Consider the following 22,251-nt stretch of genomic DNA (forward strand, 5'->3'; position numbering starts at 1 on the left):
CTCCTCCCAGATGTCCGTGAATCCAGTCTAAATGTGCGTTTTGTTTGTGGATGTTTGCAACATTTCTTTTCATTGTTGACTTTGTGATGTTAACAGGCGTCAGAGTGACTGTTAACACCACAGGTACCTGGATGTTGTCGGTAGTCTTTCAAAACATCATGTGCTACGTTGTCGTTCTTGCTCCTCCACTTGGATTCACTACAGTTTCTCTAACCTTGATATGTTCTTTTCTTGCTGCTTGGGATCTCGGCATACTTTTCTTTAAAAAAAAACAATCACATTATAGTGATCTATTGTGAGTAAAAGTGGATTTGTTTCAGAAAAAGAACGGCCTGCTACTGTTCCCCTGATTAAAGCAACCCGTTTGAATGTAGTGTAAATGTTGCATGTACGACAGTCGATGCTGCCTGGATCCCTCCTTTTTGTCGTGTGCACGTTGCTGCTGAAAACACTCAGAAGAGATGAGCAACAGATTTGCTACACATAAAGTTTATATATTGTGTTTTTTTGTTTAATTGGGATATGCTAAATAAGTATTATTCTAGCATCACATTCATGCCTGCTTGAGTCTGTAACTCTCCAGATCACCACCAGATGTCCCCACCGCCCTTCTGTGTGCTTGCAAGAAGAGCATAACTATAAAAGAATGAGAAATGAGGCACAGTTCTCATAAAAGAAAATTCATATCTATATGTGTCACAGGACATTATGGTGCAGTTAGAAAAAGAATGAAATATGAATATTTGCTAGTGTATATCTCATGATTATTATGATTATGGGCATGAGGATCATGTGTAGATGAGGGGAAGGAAGTATTGATAAATGTTTCTTCTGCCGGTGACAACATTCAGCTTTTCTCACTACTGCCAAAATTGATCAGATAAGCTAAAATAAAAAATCTTAAATGTGCCATCCTGTGCATCCCAGCAGCAGCCTTCCTCTGTGCCCTGTCTTCCTCTGTCCACTCTTCCTCCAGACCGACCCTCTACATTAACCTGCTCTTCCTCTCCTCTCGTCTGAACCCATGACTGTAGCCAAGACGGCCGCCTACGAGAAAATGAGACTGGCATGTTGTTTTGATTGCGGCCGCTCAGAGCGGGACTGCTCTTGCATGCCGGTTAATGTGCGTTGTAACATGGACTCCCCTCGACGGGACATCCCACTCTCTGCTGTCTCTGTTAATGATTGCTCAGCCACTTTACGTGCCTGTAAGTTGTCGCCATGACATGTGCTCCTCACTGTCTGTAACATGCACTGTGTCACCTGTGTGCTGTCTAGCTCTGTAGCAGCTGTGTCGTCACTGTCATGGATATAGATGTGGCTTTAGCTTTATGATTTTTTTAGTCAGCTGGTGTTCTTGCATCTGTGCCGCTACTTTTGGAGGTGACTTTTAGCTGTTGTAAAGCATGCTGGTTTCCTGTTCTGCTGAATGTGTTTTCAAACTGACCTGTGCTTTAAATCAGATCTACTAATGCAAAATATTTGCAGTGTGAAACATAGTTCTCCCTCCAGTGACCTCACCAAAACATATTTCAGCTGGTCTTCTAATTTGTATGCATTTTTCTAATTGATCGGTTTAAATTAAAGTAAATAAATGCTTATGCTAATGATGTCACTGGAGAGGGTTACTTCATTTTTTCAAGAATACCCTAAATGACATGGATTTAATCCAAACATTTCATCGGTGTGCCCTGCAGAAATGGGTGACCAGGATAGGATTTGAGATATTTGTGTGTGGGGACGCCACTGGGAATTAATATTACAAGAAAACAGCACTTGAGGGGATTGTGTGACGATTGCAGCACATTGAAGTTAATGTACTGGTTTGATTAAATTAACATCACAGGCTTAAGGAAGCTCTGTGGGTAAAAACATAATATCTAAAACATTTAAAAGACAAACTAATGCTCAATTCACTAGCAGAGTAAAGGGATGTCGTTGAGTGTAGAGCTGGAACAACACAGCTGGATTGTTAGAGCAATAAAAGTTGGTGCTTGAGTGAAATGGCTTGAACTGAATTGAGCTGCGTATGAACTCATAATTCCAGCGTGATTCCCCTTTAAAGCCAGAGGCCATGTTAAACTGTACTGATGTATCACAGAAGGCATGGAGAATGTGACTGAGGTTGCACAGTGTTGATACAATTTGCTGGAAAACATCGCAGACTGTCATACATTCTTAGGGGATGTCTCCGGATCAAAGCCTGCTCTGTACATAGTTTAGCCTCTCTGGGTGTTTCCAGCCCTCAACATGTCTTCCAGGGTTGTGTGCTGTGAGCGTCGCCCGGCTAGCTAAGCCGCAGCAGAGCTCTGGAGTTGCTGTCGACACGGTGTGGGAAGCGCATGGAGCGAGGCCTTATGCGGCCTGACATGGAAATTATGTTTGCATTTTCATTTTTGGAGTGCTACCGGTTGTCATGAAACTCAGCCTGACAGTTCCTAACCACCAGGCAGCAGAGCACCCCCGCCCCTCTCCTTCCCTCTCGTTGTGGGACAGATGCTAGCCTGTTAGTCCTGTGACTCTGCTCGCGCCCTCCGATTGCAGGCGACAGATGCCAGGACCAGCAAGGTCCCTGTTTCAACATCGCTGTCACTGTCCTGCCTTAAGCTCAATGCATGACCTTTATTGTGAGCAAAGGGTTGAAATAAGTTACTAATGAGCATGTGTGGGACCCACGGTCTGCAAAAAGCAGCTCACAGAAAGTGCTTTTGGGATAGACCAAAGAAACAAACACTATAATCTGTGCATGCACCATGCATTGGTGTTTGTTATCGTAAAGCACACTGAGAATTGTATTAAATGGCTCTATTTGAATGTGTAGTGTAGTAAGTATAAGCTTCACTTTGAAATACAGTCATTTAATGCTGATAAAGTGCTGATTAACCTTGATAAACTGCATAAATAAGGGGCTAATTAACCAATTACGTAATAAAAAAAATCTAATGATTTGTGCAGCAATACATGTTTGAACATTGAACAATAATAATAATAATAATAATGTCAGATTAAAAAGTAAACATAAATCTAACCAAACTTCATATTCAGCAGGTTACTGACTACATTGCATATTCTAAACTGACCTCTTTTATTTCTCATTGCTTTGTCCATGTTGTCTTTAAGGCACACTTCTGTATATGTATATGTGCCTTCAAGAGAATTCCTTCTGTTGTCATTTATAATTTGCTTTCATCACAACCTGTTCCTCCCTGTAACCTGTCATCCGTCTCATTTTTCTCAGCTAAAAATAGCTATAATGGATATATCAAATCAAGTAAGTTGTTATTTCCTCTCTCTGTCTCTCTTTGATCGTGTCTTCTAACCATTCCACTCTGAGCTGTCTCTAACCTGCTGTGTTTCACTGTCCAGTCTATCATCATCCATCAGTGTATTTTAAATCAGTCAGCTGTTCCTGTGTGTGTGTGTGGGTATCGGTTACAGCTCAGCAGCAGATGGTGCTACTGCTTCACTGTGAGTGTGAATGAGTTCAATCATGCACGGTCCAAAACATCAAGTGAATCCATTAATGGCAGCACCGTTTTGCAGAATAGACAGGAGGAATCGAAGGGATTAAAAAAAGTTGAGGAGCTAATCTAATACTTCCTCCCCTTTAGCCCTTAGAGGAGTGTGTCAACCTTGTGGGCTGTCCACTTTAACAGGAGATGTGATAGGCAGCAGATCTGCCACTTTGTGTTGTCCTGCAGAAGTGCTGTGCATGTTTGACATGGTGCAGATGAATAGTGGAGGTCTGGAGCAGCGAAGATAATCTGTTAGACAGCTGACTGTTGAAATAATCATCTCTCTTCTCCAGTTTTAGCTCCCAGACATTTTTTTGTTTTTTTTGGGGACTCGGGAAAACACGTCTATTTTATCTCAACCAGTTCTTACCTCCATTGTATCACTAGTAGTCCAGTGGATCCTGAATTCATCAGGCAGAAGCTAGTGGCTGCTAATTCACACTGTCACCTCCGTGTTCTTGTGGCATAACAACTGCTGAAACACCTGAAAGCATATTTATTAATTCATGCTTATTATAAATATCAAAGTTAATGTCAAATCCAAACATTTCATTGGAAGGCTGTGTGAAGTGGTTAAGTGCTGTTAAATAAAAATGAGGCTTTTTTTAACTATTCAGCCATTAGCATTCTTATGCCAGAAAGAATTACCCCCCAAAACCAGTGATTGTCCTTTAATTATGATAAGAGTCACAAGATGTTTTATTAACACACACACTGCAGGTCTTACTGAAGTCACTTTGAATCAAATCCTATCTTGTGTTGTGGATTAAAGGGTTAGTTCACTCAAATCACAAGTGTTTCATCAGATTATATCAGTTTTAGTACAATAGAGGTGAAGTGAATTGTGTTTGTGTGCTCTTGGTAATACACACTTGTGTCAAGTGTTGTTTTTTAATGTTGTGAGCACCACACCTGAAACACTACTCACCTTTGTTGTATTGAGATGGATCTATCGGGGTGATTTGGGTGATCATTTTTAAATGATCTTGTATTGTACAGCTGCTTATTTTAACTCCTCTTCATCCAGCAGTAAACGACAGCCCCCTAATCCAGTCATCAGTTTATCAGTGCAAGTCAGCTAAACTGAACCACAACTCAGCCAGCCTCGCCTGTAGGGGGCCCCATAGTGGAGTCGCTGCTGTGTCCGTCCCTTTGGTAAACAACCGCAAGGGAAGCCTGTTGCCTCCCGCTGAGCCCTCCGCTCTGAGACTGAGCCTTATGGGCTCCGGGGACCTGGCGAAGGTAGGCCGGCTACCGGGAGTGGCAGAGGAGGCCAGTCGGCTGCAGCGGGCGCGCAGCCTGCCGGTGAAATACAGATACCACGCCAGTCACTCCAATAACGCCACACTCAGTCAGAGGCAGTGTAAGGGCCACCTCCTCCCCCTCCCTCCCTCCTATCTCACAGCGTTTGGCAGGCCTGTACTCAACAACAGCACTAGCAAAGCATGTGCTTGCCAGTCTGGAGTGGTTGCATGTATAGCATTCCTTACTAATGACCCAGTGTGTGCAGCTGTCAGCTGTGAAACATTAAATATTGAACAGGCTGAGCAAGATGTGAAGGGCCAGTGTGTTGGAGCATCTCTCTCCGCTGGAAGCCCCCTGTACTTCAACATTTTCCATTATGGTGTCAGTGTGTGACACGCTGGCCGTGCTTGAAGTCGTGTTGTTCATCTGTAGAGGAGCACGATTCTGGGGACTTGATTAATTTTAATGAAAGGCAGCACACATTCACAGCATGGACCACAGGTTAGAAGATACTCATGTGTATTTTCCAGGACCTGTAACAAGCTCTTTGAGCTGAATGATGGCTGTTAAAGTGCTATTAGTGCTGCACTATTCTTGCCGTCTGTGTTTATTTTACTTGCTACGGCTGCAGTACGGAGTTGTTTTCCTCAGCCATGTTATTAGCTTGTAAAAATATTTGCCTGATTAGTTGACTCGGGGGTAAAAGTTATAATTCTTTCCCTATGAAGAGCTCAGTGCAGTTTGGTGAAGTGATAAAGACAGTGTCCGAGAGGCATCTCAGCTGTACATAAATTACTCTGGCACAAGGACCAACCTAATTATGTGAGCCAGGGGCGCCACTCCCAAGATGAAGAAAGACCGCCAATCCGGGCAGGATTCAGGACTGGCACAAAAGCAGCCTTATTTGTAGTGCTGAATGCCTGATGTTTGTAGGTTATTGCCTTAATTAAATGATAACGCTGTCCAAGTCTCTGGGTGAATTTGTACTAACAAGGGATTAAAATAAAAATACATTTTGCGGTGCTGCATTAATGATAAAACTGTTGAATGTGGATCACAGCTGCTCTTTGGATTAGTGTGTGGTGAACAAAACCTCACAGATTAGCAGCTGGCATGATGGTTGATGATGGCACTGTTGCATGTTTGCATCTTCATAAACAGCCATGCAAAATGATGTGCTAAATGTATCCTGTCTGCATAATGCAAACACTGATCTGTTCCCTGCACACTGGTGTTCTGTCCACCTCATCTCTTCCCACTCCGTCTCTGTTTGTGTTACCTCTGAATTCAAACTTGTGCTGTGTTTCTTCTCATTGTCACTGATGTGCAGATTGGTGCTTGTACTCTAATAGTCCCTTTCTCTGTACGCATTGCATTTTATTGCAGTTGAAGAAGACCAACAGTCAGCACTGTCGCCCAAAAAAAAGCAGCGCAATGGAGGCATGAGGAATTCTCCAAACTCTTCACCCAAGATAATGAGGTAGGATAAAATGCTCTGTGGTCACTTTACATATATAACCATATTTAACACTGCCTTATCTTGAGTTGAGAAGCATCCACCAACAAAGTATTCCCAGAATTCATTATGTACCAGTGACAGCTGGAGAATACAGTGTGCCTTTGTTTACATTTTGAACTGCAGCTGAAAGGATTGCTAGGCATAGGGAGTGGTGGGTATCTGGCAGCTAACTTTGTTGGCTCTATGGAGATAGAATGCAGTGTGTCCCACTCTGAAAACCACACCCACGGTACCATTAACTCCAAAATATCAAAATATTTCTGTAGCACCCTGCCAGCTAATGTCTGCTATCTTGGTGCTGGTTAGTGTATATTAATACACATTACTTTTAAGCTTTTGTTATTTTGTGATGACTTTCACTCACCTCTGAGGTGGGTGGGGCTTAACAGCTGAAAATAATATTGATGAAAGCTGAGTGAACAGAAGTAGAGTACTGAATGTAAACATCAAAAATTATATATATTAATAATAATAATAATAAAATGCCTTTGCATAGCTGCATCTCCTCTTTGACAAAAGCTTAAGAATAAATCCAAATGGTGCGGAGAACATCTTAAAGGACGTTATGTGTGTTCTGTGGAAAACACTTCAGACCTGCTCCTTGCCACAAGGTTTTATGTGACACCCACAGGCTGCAGCTCTTAAACAGGCCTGGCACTAATGACAGCACCAGGCAGTCAGAGAGGCTCTAAAGGATAGATAGCCCAAGGCTATTCATCTATTGTCGGATCCCTCTGAGGTCTTTCCAGCACGTAAGGCCACAGATGACATGTATCATCACAATGAGGGGCGAATTCAAATGCTACCTTGCTTTTATCTTGTCTCATAAAATTAAATCTGCTCTTATTGATCTTGACTGGGGATAACACTGTTATTCAACAAGAGGCCATTACAGGGAGGGTAATAGTAATAGTAATTGTCATTAGGTGTCCTGTTATAAAGAAGCATGGCAAAGTGGAACTGTATGGATGAAATTTCATTAGAGCTGACAGATGACTTTATGTCATATGGCTGCTATTTGATTGACACTTGGAAATCAAACTCACAAATACCTGTATTGTTTAATAGTATTAAATACAGTGCATCTTTTAGTGTGTTTATTTGCATATATTAACATGTCTTTGATGCACCTCCTCTGCTTTTTCAGTGGGGCGGTTGCCCTGGTTTGATTTGGTTCAAAGTGTTGTTAAGTTAAATTGCTGCAGGTGATGTCCGGACTCATGGGTAACAAAACCAGGCTTTTTCTGGCCCTATAGCTGCCAGCACAATATCACCCTACCCAACCAATCCATCTACTTGCCATGCTAATACACTGCAATACAGGTGGATGTGCTTTTTCATACAGCGTCTGCTGCTGTACACTGGAGAGGGATTGGCCACGGTAGCCTAAGGGATACTTCATCGCAACAAGCGGAGAAAAAAACATCTGGGTGTATATTATATCAAATGTGTTTTCACAGGACCTGCGGCCTCCAGGCCTTTGTAAATAAGTAATGATCAACAGATTGGCTGTGGGTTTTGAAGAGCGAGCCTTTGTCAGTTTGCATGATGGGAGGGTTTTCAAAGCCTGCTTTCACTGCTTGGTTTACAGTAAGCTAGCAGTGCAGCGATGCTGAAATATTACATCTACATAATGTGCATTCTGCCTTCTACTTTATGTCTCTCTCAGCTGTCATTATGCTCCTCTACAAGACACCTGGCCTTATGTTTCGCGGTCATGATGTGTGAAGTCTTGTCTCATAGAAGTAAAGTGGTGAATTATGCTGCTGATCAGTTTGAATCTTTAGGCGTGCGTTGAAATGACACTCGCAGACACCCCTGTGCTGCGCGATGAAACAAAAAGATGATCACACATGTCCAGGACCAGGAGACAGTTCCAGCAAACTAACACGTCCTGCCTGTAACTTAGAGATGACGACCTCGCTGATATTAACACCATTTCCACAGGCTCCTTGATGGGTCATAAGACACATCTTACTGTGGGATGTCATAACGCATTTGGTCACATCGGAGCACCGTGACACACACGTCATGTCTGCCGCAGCACTGCTGAGGCAATTGGCAGTGTGAGATAGTGACAGGCCGTCATGGCTGACAGTGAGCGATAGCTATCGTGGCAGAGCTCTACCTCACCAGTCATCTCCACAAGGACAAACCGAAGTGACAACGGCTCCAATGAGCGAGCGCTGAAACATTTGACTTTTGTATGAAGTATTTAGCCAAGGTGTAAAATTATGAAATGCATTCAGTCTTATTAGACGTTGCATTTCAGTATCAAGCAGAAATATAAGGTGAGAGTGCAGTTAGAGCTGTGGCTGATAATTTGTCATCATCCTGGCTGAATTTGGATCATTTATTTGCTGCCTCCAGCTTCTTAGCTGTGTTTGATTAGTCTGGAGTTAAATCTAAATTCTGATTCTGATCTTTGTCTCCAAATTTGGACTTTTTCTAAAATATGACACAAACTTTATGATATTTACATTATATATATCTTTATATGAAACGCCTCAAGATACAGAAAATGTTCTTATCAGTATATGAGATGGTTTCATTGTATTGTAGTTTTTCTCCTTCTCTACTCTACATTTTCATTCACAAGTATGTTCTCTAAAAATATTATAATACCTCTGCATAGAGGATTTAATGCACCCACACTGTATCTTTTGGAATTAAAACAGCATCAGCGGATTGCATTCGGAGAGGTAGAAAGTGACAGAAGAGACATTTCCTTCTGCAGTTACTTCTGTTCTTTGAAAGGACATCCAGGTCTCGCCTCGGGGTATATGAGCCCGAAGGCGGCTGTTTTCTGGCTTCCCCTCTCCTGGAGCCTGAGGGATGGTCGTTTCAACTTGACACTTTCATGCATACTTAACATGTTACTTAAGGTGCCATTCTTTTTTAAAGTACTCACATGGATTAAAGAGATGCTGTTCTTACAGGGTAGTAAAGTATTTAAAAGGAATTGGACAGAGACAGAAGGCTGCTGTCTGGGTTCATAGAAGATAACCTCTTTAACTGTGATCTGAATCTGACAAAGTAGATTTAGGCTGCTCATGTAAAGGGACTGTGCTGATGTTTGACTTTTAATGTTAACATTTTAGGCTAAAAGATAGGAAGTAGACACATTAAAACCAGGCAGCAATTGACTCTTATTGAGGCATGATATAAATCAATTATTCAAAGCAATAATGTAGCAATAATAATGCTTGTATTTCAGTACTAGAAAAATGTAGCTCATGTTGGATATGAAGGGAGATATAAACTATAGATTGTATTATATAGTTTTGTTAAAGAGATCATAGCAGGTCAGATGGTTGTTTTGGTACAGAACAAGCTTGGTACAACCGCAGACACTGTGTTTGGAGACCACTTTAGTCTTTAGTGGTCAGTGTTGGGCTGGTTAAAGCTCAGTGAAACTATAGTTCTGCTGCTCTGTTTAAACATTAATACCGTTCACTTTGGAAAGCAAATACGGTCGGGCAAATTGCTGAAATATTTAAAGTCTGGTCTGTTAAAGCTTTTATCACGCAGCGCACAACGTCAAAAGCTGTATGCAGTAAGGGGGCGTAATTGCATCTCCGTGCTCGTGCCAGTCAACGCAGTGTGTAGCTGCCATCTCCTTCCGCCTGGCTGCCACTGCTGATGTCACTCTGCTTGATGACATGGCGGTTTTGTTGGCATTTCTGCAGATGGCATCTGACAGGAGTAAGCAAAGAGAGAGAGAGGAAAAAAGAGAGAGCAACTTTCTTTGAGTGACTTGTTTGGATATACCCAAAAATTCTGTTGGTCTAAATTTTTAATTTTATTTAAAAAAAAATAAAAAATAAGCTGTAATCATGATTTGTATTTAATTTCATTCTTGCATTTTTTTTTTCCTGTTAATTAGACATGACCCGCTCCTCATCCCGGGGAACGAGCAGATTGAGAGCATGGATGAGAACATAAAGAAATATGACTCCACTGGGATGTTTCACTGGTGCCCGTCTAAAGACATCGAGAAGGTCATCTTGGTGGGTCCCGCTCCTTCCCCCTGCACACGTCATTTGTCGCCGACACTCTTCTCCCTGCTGACAGATATGTCATGTCATGAGGCACCATCAGAGCTTGACAGGGCACTTAAACACTCTGTAATGAGGTGTTTGACATGTCATTTGCTATACAGAGGCCCCGTACATAGAAGAGCTCTTGTGCTAATACATATGCCATTTTTCAAATTACTTTCATAGTCTATTGCAGTCATGAACTGTGTGATATATTTTACAGGGTGAGCACGCTGATTGAAAAAAAAGAGAAAGCACTAACATTTGCTTGGAAAGCCCATTTATGCCAAATGCCCATCATAAACATCATTTTATTCTCTCTTTTCAGACCCGTAGTGAGGCGGCCATGACTGTTCTGAGTGGTCATGTGGTTGTGTGCATATTTGGGGATGTGAAATCTGCGGTGATTGGTCTCCGTAACTTTGTAATGCCTCTGAGAGCGAGCAACTTTCACTACCACGAGCTGAAGCACATTGTGTTCGTCGGTTCTCTGGAGTATCTAAAGCGGGAATGGGAAACTCTTCATAATTTCCCCAAAGTCTCCATTTTGCCAGTGAGTAGAGAAAAAAACACTTTCAAACACTAATTTATCCGGAGCAGTATAAAAGGAAAAAAAGGCATTAACAAATATAGTCTGCTCCAATCTGGCTGCAACTGACTTATTCATGGTTTTCTCTAGCATATTCCCACCATGAATCATTTGGTGGTTATGCTAACTGAGCATTTGGCTATGATTAAGCAGTTATTAGTTTAAATCTAGCAAACATGCAGATAGGTTTTTAAAACAAATCTCTTTCTGTGTGTTTTAGTTTAGTTTCTTTGAAAACTGACACAGAAACAACACAGATGTTTGGCTTGTGAACATTTCTTTGTTTACATGAGACAGTGAGTGCTTTTGCTAATGAACTGGCCAATATTTTAATACTTGTAGACTTACTTGTAGGATACTGTGTAATATCGGTTTAGCATTTTTTTTAAACTGCTTATTTACTATATATAAAATGAGTTTTTGAATAAGTTGTCAGAAGTTGTAAAGCTGACTGTAATTCAACATTTTGATTAATCTCCCATACCATATAGGTGAGATAACAAATTCTCTCCTTCACACACTTCTCAAAGGGCACACCGTTGAGTCGGGCGGATCTGAGGGCTGTCAACATCAACCTCTGCGACATGTGTGTCATTCTGTCAGCCAATCAGAACAATATTGACGATGCATCACTGCAGGACAAAGAATGCATCTTGGCGTCACTCAACATCAAATCCATGCAGTTTGACGACAGCATCGGGGTCTTGCAGGCTAATTCTCAAGGTAAGGAGCGCCCTATCATAGTTCACTGCACCGCCTGGAAGGGACAGGGCCCTGGCACAGAGGATATTCCTCACTGGGTGCTGCCTGGCTGACCTGGTGTCACTGTGTTTGACAGTAAAGCTTACTGACTATTCCTCAGGTTACTGTAACAACTGGTTCCTTCACAAACCTAATTGGTGGCAACAAGCACAGCGTTGGTACAAATGCCTTACCTGGTGTCCTTATTTGGTTCTTTAATATCTTTGTAAATAGAATTTGTATTAGTTATTAATATTGCATGTTACAGCACTTTTCACATGCTCTTTAATAATGGGCATTCTTTGGCTTTGAGAGAAATGCTTTTAGAAACCTTTGACCTGAGGAGAGGAGGGAAAAAAACCCTGCCAATTTCATTATTCCTCTAATACATGTATGACCTCGCATTTGCCTTAGTCAGCAGTAAGTGATGGATGTCAAAACACAGCCTATGTATAATACATACGGCATCACTGATTTAATGTGCTTACTTGTCAGTCTGAGGAAAGCAAGGAATGTCAAGTCAATTTGAATTCAATCTTGCGTCACTTATTTTCTATTTCATGGCTCCATACTGTACATGCTGCTTTTGTGAGTGTGTGTGTAAAAGTTTTCCATCTCCATGCACACACAATCAAAGGGAAACAAAATGAGCAGTATGTCACAGATATTATATATAGACTAATATTGTTCCTTGTGAAGAATATGGCGAATATAACGTCGCACTCAGCATCTTCATGCTTTTCCAGTGGTCGCATGAATGGATGAATGGGTGAAGTATAATAGTTCGGCTGATTGTAACCCCTGATAAAAGTATTGAATATTACATTAACCGCTGTGCTTCATTTTCGTGTGTGTGTCCATTAAGGTTTCACACCACCAGGAATGGATAGATCTTCTCCTGAGAACAGTCCAGTCCATGGATTAGTGAGGCAGACTTCTGTCACTACTGGAGCAAATATTCCCATCATAACAGAACTAGGTAGGCATGCTGCTTTGAATATGCGTCAGATTATTGATGTGCTGCTGTATGTTTTTTTGTCTGTTGTAACTATAAACTGATTAGAGCCCGACCAAAACTGGATTTTTGACCCAGAAGTGCTCTGGAGTGTTGTTGTTCAGACACAAAAGCTTAGCTTGAAGTCTAGACAGATAGATTCTAATACTTACAGTTCATAAATCCAGCTAGGTGATCTGCTGAGCAAACTGTCTAATGATAGCACATCTGCATGTATGCATGTTCTTCCAAAATATTGGCTGGGCTATAAAACTAATATAAATATGTAGTTAAAGGGTGGCAGCTATTTATTAACTTTACTAAAAGTGGATTTTTTAAGCTTTTTTGTCCTTGTTGCCATGTACCAGTAACTGTTTTTCCCCTCAACACTTGTCTAGCTCCATTAGCAAAGCCAGGCAAAAAACTGCCTGTGATTTCATTCAGTCAGGATAAAAGCAATGGGACCAGCATACAAATGATAACTGAGCTGGGTAAGAAGTGCCTCTGTCCTGTACTGCAGTGTTGTAACTGCTGCTGCTGCCTCCACATCAGCTTTCTTTTGATTTCTCTCACTGCACAAGAGGCTCAGTCCATTCCCATGGCATCACTTTGAGCACATTTTACCATTGGTTCTGGTTGAAATTGCCTGTCTTGTTTTGGCCCCCTTATCTCAAAGCAAAATTTCTCCCTTTTATTTTTCTAAGAATTACAGGCCCTTTGATCCCTCAGAAGTCCTTGTGGCTGTTTTCATAGCATCTTCTGTCGGATCACATTCTCTGGCTCGTGCCCTTCTTTCATCTCAGCCCTGTCGATATGACTGACATTTATTTCTGTCCTCACAGAAGTAGCAGCTCTCCGACTCAATTTTACATCATTACTTTCTTCCAGCTACTGCATGTGTTTTTGTGCTCAGAGACATCTTTAAAGAAGGTTCTGGGGCAATAAGATACTCTCATTTGACTTGACATGCAAGTACAAGTAATTGGAAGTTCTGTCTTGGATTTACAAGACAAACAATGGCATATTGGTGTTACTGATATTGACCTGAGGAGGACTTTGTATTGAGGCCTGGAACTTTGACAATATGCATGGTGTCATGAGTGTGCATGGATAGCCTGGATATGGAATGTGGCAGAGGCAAGTTGGCCCCAAGGCCTTAAACACAAATACCAGACATGGTCGGCAATTTTTGTCCAAATTTGGAACAATAAGTAAATATGCTGAATCTCACACAGATTTCTAATACAGTCCATATCTGCAGCTTCTGACTGTTGTGTACAGCCACTGTATTTCTGTGTCCTCCTCTTCACAAGTATTTGCCTGATCCGTGCTTGTCCAAAACTAAAAACCATTCCATGCAGAAAACAAGCAGGCGGCTAATGACGTTTACATCTTCACCCTCATAGTGAATGATTCCAACGTTCAGTTCCTGGACCAAGATGACGATGACGACCCGGACACAGAGTTATATCTCACCCAGCCTTTTGCCTGTGGGACAGCTTTTGCAGTCAGTGTGTTGGATTCCTTAATGAGTGCGGTAAGTCAGAGAAAGACTGTAAAGAAGCATCAACAGACAGAATACTGCACTCAAAAGTAAAAAAAAAAAAAAAAAGTCGTCGCTCTGCTCCCCCTAAAACAATAAATGACAAGACTGGAACTTGTACTTGGTATGATGGCTTCATTTGTCTGCCTTTCAGTTTGAGTGAGGTTAGAACAAAGCTGCCTTCAAGTGTGCTCCAGTGTAGACAAAGGTAATGCTACCTAATGGACAGCCCTCATCCATCATCTTAGTCAATAGTGCTGTCAGCAGCCAAGGGAGATGTCACTGTGCTGTACAAGCAGGCAGAGACAAGAGAGTGTAGTGCCAAAAAAAGGGCAGACGTTCGCCCTCGTTAAAGTCAGAGAAGCAAAATCTGGAAGGAATAAAGAAAAAAAAAAACAAGCAGGCTGAGAAAGAGGAGTTTGTTAAGCTGATTTTAAGAGTAATAGTCTGTTATTTATCTGAATTAATTAAGGTTATCATAGACTCCTGGGGTCTGTTGCTATGACAGAAATGAGAGTTACCTGCAGTAACTGGATGCTCCTGTCTGTTCCCTCGGCGTACAGAGTGATGTGATGCGACAGAGCAGTGTTAGATAGCACTGTTGAAGCCTGTGCGGCGCATTGAGAAGGTTGAGTTGTGACTATGGTGGTGTTTGCTTAAGGATTCATCCCCCTCTAAATTCATTCCTTCAGACATACTTCAATGACAATATCCTCACCTTGATCCGGACACTGGTAACAGGCGGAGCCACACCGGAGCTGGAAGGGCTGCTGGCGGAGGAGAATGCATTACGGGGTGGCTACAGCACGCCACAGACCCTGGCAAACCGGGACAGGTGTCGCGTGGCACAGCTGGCCCTGTACGACGGGCCCTTTGCCGACCTCGGGGTAAGTGAGTGGGCTTGTCACCCAAGGGCTAGAGACATCTTTGTCTGCATGTGTTGAGAAAGCCACAGTTAGTGACTGGATTCAGAGTTACAAAAGCAGAGAGATTAGTAACCAGGATGTTTGGCATGTGAATTCAAACTGTTTTACTACAAGATGTTAGATATATTGAATGCAAAATCACAAATAAAATGCACCTACTTCATATTCATCTAAGTATCAAAACAATGTCCTATTATGAGTTAAACAGCAGAACAGCTCTATTGACCAAAATATAGCCACAAAGATTATAAGGTCCAGTCATGACAGAAACTAGCACAGTGATCCCTTTGTCTTTATAAATATGGTATTGTTAGAGGCTTGCTTAGAGCTGAAATGAAATGCTAGCAGGACAGTTAGAGCTCTGTCTGTCTATTGTGTAGTGAGCTCTTTGTTTTCAGGGTTGTACTCAAATTTAATCAGTTATTTAAAAACGTTAGCCAGCATGCCAACTGTAGCTCATTTGGACCCTAATAAAAAATTATTTTGTTCCTTAACTACGCCTCCCAACCATCAATCATTTTCGGATCCTGTTTGTCCTGTACCACAGGGCCACAGGAGGGCTGGAGCCTGTCACAGCTGTCTACTGCCAACAGGCCAGGTACACCTTGGACAGGTCGGCAGTCTATTCAGGGCAATCATACAGAGACAAAGAACCACCCACACTTTTACCTACAGCTAATTTAAAATCCCAAATTAACCCAACATGTGCATCTTTTGGTGGGAGGAAGCTGGAGTACCTGAAGAAAAACAGGGAGGACATGCAATCTCCAGATTCCAACCAGGAACCTTCTTGCTGTGAGGCAGCAATGCTAAGCTCACCACAACCATTTAAAAGATAGATATAATCTAAGACAGTTTAGGCTTTCCAGACCTGTCCTCAGACCTTACCACTGGTAAATAGGTGTGAACCAGTGCAACAAATATTACACAAGGATTCTTTTACACTTTAATATTCGTGGCAATAGTGACTACCAGAGTCCAAAACCTTGAGTCTGTGGAAAGCCATACCACTGATAAACCGTGTTAGCAAGCTAGCAGTGTCCTTTGTTTGGAGAAAACAGGAAACTGTGTAATTCTCTCACTCCCAGAAGGTGGAGATACATCTCTGTACTACAACATTTTTGCTTAAAGGTGTTGTGAATGCTGATTAATTAAAAACACTTTTTGTGTCTGTCTTGCAGGACGGTGGCTGTTATGGTGACCTGTTTTGTAAAGCTCTGAAAACATATAACATGTTGTGCTTTGGTATCTATCGGTTACGAGATGCACATCTAAACACACAAAGCCAATGTACCAAACGGTGAGTCTTTCCACCCAGAACTTTGACAAAAGCAATCAAGTTACATTTATCATTGGCCTGTCCGTCTGCTCCCTCTCTCCTGTAGGTACGTCATAACCAATCCACCGTATGCATTTGAGCTGGTGCCCTCGGACCTGATATTCTGTCTGATGCAGTTTGACCACAACGCAGGCCAATCTCGAACCAGCCTCTCCCACTCCTCCCACTCGTCCCATTCTTCAAGCAAAAAGAGCTCCTCCGTCCACTCTATCCCAGCCACCAACCGCACCAACCGCACCAAAAGCAGGGACTCACGGGACAAACAAAAGTATGTGCCCCTCTAAAGCTCTCTGACTGTCTATGTCCGTGAACAGTGCCTGCCAGCAGTGTTGTCCTGTGTGTCCTTTTGCAGGGTCCAGACAGACTGTTAACACATCTGGTTTTCGATGTGCGTATGTTCGTCTGAATGTGTATGTTTGTCACTAATATGTTTCCATTTAACAACAGTATTAAATGTTTTTCCCCCTTTGAGCAGGGCTAACCTTTAGAACAGGTCAAAGTAACTACCAGAGGCTTCTGTCTCTGCTGGATCCTTGCACACTGAGCTTTTTCTTAGATTTTATTTCCATCTTTTCTTTTTCCATTCTTGTTCTTTTACCAGGATTGTGAATAATTTTGTGAAACTATTATTCCAGAGACAAAAAAAAGTCTCACCACCCTAACCTGCTGATTAACATTTTAAGTGAGACCATGTGGTTGCAGCCCATGAACACAAAGGAACATTCTGAATTCTACTATTTTTTCATTGCTGTTGTTATCCTGAACCTCTAGTATTATGACAATAATGCTGAATCTCAAATCAATGCCACATCAGTGCCGCAGAGCTAATTTACAGCTATCCTGCTAACTATTCCTGCCTAGCATGGTTATAGCGATACACATGTTGCACAGTATATTGTTGGCTAAAATCCCAGCGTTTGACATAATGCACAAGTTTGCATCATCGGCTAGCACAAGAGCTTAGCCACCTAGCTGTAACTCAGCTATACTGCATGAATATGCAGTGAATGATTCCTTTAACACTTCAGCTAACATTATAAAGTGATTTGCCTACAGCAAGCTTGCCAATAAACTGAGAGAATAGCCTCAGGAGACTGGATGGATTAGACTAGATCACCTCATGGTAGTATTTGCTACATTAGTTTTTCTTTGTGTAGATCGTCTTTGTTAGCAAGCAAGCTAAAGGCCCACAGGAGGGTTGTGTGGAAAAAATACTGGATTTTTCAGACCACAAGTATTATTAACTTTACATAAAGGACCTTTTGCTTTTTTTTTAAACTCACCCTGGTTGGTAGTTTTCATTTTAAAATGTCTTAATCAAAGTGTTCTTACCTACACTCTTTCACCGCAGCTCCTCCAGTGTGAGATATTTGGGTCAAGAGGTGCCCTGAAAACAAAAAAAGAAGTGTGTTTTGTGTGTGTGATACTGGCAGACACATCACACATCAGTGACACGTTTCATCTTGAGCTTTAACTGCACTATATTATGTTTACTCATATCTGTGTTACTGGTCATGGGTCTCTTCTCCTTATAGCATTCCACTATTTCCCCGACTAAACTTGTTTTATTTAAAAATGAAAGATTGTACCGTACTTGAACTGCACTTTGAAATGACATGTCTATGAATTATTGCACATTGTGTCCTCTCAATGCCTTTGATTTCCATTAAAATGGTTTAATTAAATGTTATTTGCCACCATGAACTATTAATTATGTCAATATATTTTGCAAGTAGAACATGTTACAGTCAATAATAAAGTTACACCCACATTTTTATTTCACTGTCCTAACATGTGAATGTCACATTTGGCAGGAGTCTTAATTTGAAGGCAATTTAGTAAGAGGTAATTATACAGTTTTTTTTCCACTTGGTAGATTACCAATATTTATTTCCCACAGTGGTATGTGTTGATGGTTCAGTGAAGCACGCAGAAATACATCATTAGCAAATGGCAGTGATCTAAAGCCTGCAGTCCACTGCAGACCACACTAGCCAAAAATACAAACATCCATCGCTCTTCTTTGCACCTGTGTACTGTGCATGTAACCATAGATGAGCCAACCAACGCTGAGCTGCCTCCTTTAGCTTGATGACTCTGCACCTGTGGGCACAGCAGCTTGTATCAAAGGAAGTCATTTGTGCAGTGGAGGCTTTAGATGTGGCCGTTAACTCTCTGCTGGAGGCAGGATCCGATTTTGCTTGGGTTTACCAGGTCATTCTCTAAGTATTGTGTCTGAAAAGTTTAAGATCTTGGCACAAACACTTCGAGTTCGAGTTTCGAACCCTGGACCTTTCCCACCCGAAGCACCAATCTCCCCCTACACCACGGACACATTTTTAGACTTGCATGCCATGCGATGACATCACCCGTTGACTACTAAGTTAGTTGTCGACGAATTTTGCCGTCGACTATTAGACGACTAGTTGTTGCAGCCCTAATTTACATGCTCTGATTACAAATACCATGTTAACACTCGAAGGGACTTTGCAGCTGGCACAGGTATGCATTCTACAGCTACTTTCTAAGATAACATTCAAACATTTTCAAAGCAGTGCTGAACAGACACAACATGCTTTGGTTAGCAATCATGCTCATTTACATTGCCCTCTAATTAGTTCTTCATTTAAACACATGAGTTAACTCATTGGGTCTGTTAGCTGCATGCTGCTCTTTGGGTTTTGACGTCCATCTGAATACATCTGCTGTCACAGCAGGCATGGATGCAGTATGGCTGCCTGGTTCTACATTATCCATGCTGTTTTTAGTTTCTGCTGAGCTGATCACAACCTATTGTTTAACCTACATCCATGTGTAATGAGATCATCTGCTGTGTCTATGCCTCTGATCATCACACTGTACAGTCTGTTATTAATGATCATATTAGTGTTGTGCCATTCAGCTTACATGTAGTGTACTACTTTTTTCCCCCCCAAAGTGCAACAAGGATGAATAGAGTGGGCCAAGGTATGGAAGTGAATGATTCTGCATGACGATAAATAATGCATTTGAAAGTGGCCGTGTCCTCGCTGACATTTTTTGGCCTCTGAATGAAAGCCACGTGGTTTGGTTGAGTGCATGGATATGACCTGCGCAGGCGCGCCTCACAGCGGGTTTGACTCTATAACATGTGACTGCAACGGTTTGATGCTACTTCACTTTTATCCTGTCATATTTGATGTTGTATTATTGGCAGCGACACGCGTCTGCTGGCGTTTGTGTTAATGTGGAATTTCAGCCTTGAGTCGTGTTTATGAAAATGCATGATCATGGATATTGCCAAGTGGATGAATCACCAGAGATGAAGTACAATGCCAGAGCATCCATTTTCCTTCTTTAAGAAAGAAAGTTGCATCAAGCCAAAAGCCTGAAGCTTTCAAAAAGATTTTAAAAAACACCTTTTGAACTAGAACAAGTGTAACAAAAACAGGCTTTGTTGAACTGGTGAGCTGCATGTCTGCTGACCCAACAAACAGCATGCGTACAAAGCATACATGAAAACACTACTAACACTACAGAGGTGAAAACTGGGAGACAGGGAGTCACCGTGAAACATATATCATCAGTACCTTCCTTTAAAGTACACAATGTCCTCCTCAATGTGCAAACGTGTAGCATTAACTGTCTGATGTCCCTCCTCTTTGTCTCTGTATGATTTTGGCTCTTTCTCAGAAAAGACATGGTTTACAGATGAGCCAGAGAATACCCACCTGAGGACCACACACATCAAGCCTGTGAATAGTCTCGCCATCAACCAAGTCAGTCAGTATAAATCCACCAGCAGCTTGATTCCACCCATCAAAGAAGCAGAAGATGAGTGCTGAGCTCCCAAACGCTGACCACCAGGACGACCCATGGAAAGGCATATCGTGCGCGGGTGTCAGATGTCCCGTCCTGCAAACACAAATCATCCTTAGATAAGACACAATGCTTTCTCCATTCACCTCTGCAGTAGGTTTATTGTATGAGCTTCATGAAGACAATCATAGTCATATTGTCAAAGTTTGCACAGTGGTGACCAGACTCCATGATGTTGTTTGTTCCGTTTTTGGGGAATGAGGGTCACTGGAAGGAGCTATGTAAAAATGACTGCTACTGCTAAAAGAGGTGATTCTTATGATTACTGGAATTGTAAAAGTTGCCTTTTTAGCTGTCCATGAACAACTACTATTACTGCATTTATTCTACAGTGTTGCAGACTTATTCTGTACAGTATGTTAAAAATGTGTATTTTACATCCAGCCGTGACCCCACTCAACCCCACCCCCACCCCCTCCCACCACAATGGCATTGCTAGTGACTGACTCAGTGATTCTCTTTGCCATTTGGAGCTAATTCACAACATTTGTGACAGTTACCGCAGCCAGGGTCCACACGTAAAGGACAGCTGGACAGCTCCAGCCTTATCTTTATCCATTTTTATTCTCGTCTTATCTTTGCCTTTTTTTCAGTTGTTTGTTATAAATGTGTTTATGTTTGCCGTTTTGGTTATGATATCCAAAAAAAACAAAAAAATCCAGAAATTGTTATGAAGTTTCTGCAAAAGTTTTCCCCAGCGGTGATAGCCAAATATGATAGAGCTGTTTTGTTGTTATAAAACAACCAAAAAATCTCACATGGTGTCGAAGCTATCCAGTTTTGCTTTCGACACTCAAAGCAAAGCCAAAAAAAAACACTATGCCTGTTAGTTGGAGCTGAATGTGAAAGCCACATATCGCATGAAGTGGGCATCTTTTAAGTCCTCCCTTGGCCGTAAGCACTGCCTGACACAGGATTGTCTTGGAGGCCACTGAGCAACTTCTTTGTACTCCATGACCAATCTTAATGCCATATTCAGACACGCCCATGCTTTTTTGTAGACATGCAGAAAACAGCTCTATCATAATGAGTCATTTTGGCTATTTATTAGTTTGGAAGAACCACCTTGGTGAAGAATTTTTCCCCCTCTGATGAAACTGCAATCATTTGGAAGCATGGGATGCAGAGTGTGGTGCTTATTAATCATGTCTTATTTAAATAATGGAACATAGCTATATTGGCACTGTTGTCACTTTACTTAAGGATCAATGAGGGGGAAGGAAAGAAAAACAACACAAGCAGTCCATAAAATTCTTAATCCACACATGACGCGTCACGGTCGGGCTGAGGATTTATGTTGGATGTAAAAAAGAGGGAGGTTGTGACATTTTTACTGGCACAGAGAACATCCAAGCTGTCCATCCCTCAGTGCCAGTAATGTGCCAGGCAGTGCTGAAGCCAACGGAGGACATCTAGAAAGACCCACTGTTGCGAGAAGAGGCTTCTAGTTTTAGCTTTTCTTAATATGAGACTGTAATTCCCTGGCGGTGACACAACTGTAGTAAAAAAAAAAAAAAAAAGTCTTAAAACTATTTTTTAATGATCTCTCATCCGGAGCAGAGCCTGAAAGCAATTCATGTTTATGTAAATCTGTAAAGCTTAATGTAAAGTATTTCTTTCTAGTGTGTGTTTGTTTGACACCTGTGGGGTTGAGAGACATTGCAGTCTATAGTTTGTAATATTTTGTGCATTTTTTTTTTTAGCACATTGGCTTTGTCTATACTACAATGACAGTGCTGAGTCAATATTTCTATGTCATAATACACAGTAATAAATACAGTTAATTGTCTTGTACAAATAGGCTTTGTACATAAATTGTACATGATTTCATTTTGTATTTTCACAAATTAAAAGCAGATGTATTGTGTTCTACAGAATCTCATGTCTTATTTTCTTCCTCACTAACTATTGTTACTTATGGTTCAGCACAGGTTAGAGCCAT

General features: G+C 41.6%; 1 protein-coding gene across 2 annotated transcripts in view; it reads left to right on the plus strand.

Moving 5' to 3' along the window:
- Positions 1-21,862, plus strand: part of LOC114451567 (calcium-activated potassium channel subunit alpha-1-like) — a 62,165-nt gene extending 40,303 nt beyond the window's left edge. Inside the window, exons 19-29 of one of the 2 annotated variants that reach the window (XM_028430305.1) lie at positions 6,147-6,240; positions 10,166-10,289; positions 10,648-10,872; positions 11,439-11,631; positions 12,515-12,628; positions 14,050-14,180; positions 14,879-15,073; positions 16,294-16,412; positions 16,498-16,719; positions 19,390-19,418; positions 20,124-21,862. In XM_028430305.1, the coding sequence (XP_028286106.1) occupies positions 6,147-6,240; positions 10,166-10,289; positions 10,648-10,872; positions 11,439-11,631; positions 12,515-12,628; positions 14,050-14,180; positions 14,879-15,073; positions 16,294-16,412; positions 16,498-16,719; positions 19,390-19,418; positions 20,124-20,275 (1,598 nt within the window). In that variant the 3' untranslated portion in view covers positions 20,276-21,862. The remainder of the gene's footprint in view (positions 1-6,146; positions 6,241-10,165; positions 10,290-10,647; positions 10,873-11,438; positions 11,632-12,514; positions 12,629-14,049; positions 14,181-14,878; positions 15,074-16,293; positions 16,413-16,497; positions 16,720-19,389; positions 19,419-20,123) is intronic. The other variant, XM_028430306.1, reaches the window with a different exon arrangement.
- Positions 21,863-22,251: the final 389 nt, after the last annotated feature.

This window comes from Parambassis ranga, chromosome 19, assembly GCF_900634625.1.
Source record: "Parambassis ranga chromosome 19, fParRan2.1, whole genome shotgun sequence".
In the NCBI taxonomy this organism is placed as follows: Eukaryota; Metazoa; Chordata; class Actinopteri; family Ambassidae; genus Parambassis; species Parambassis ranga.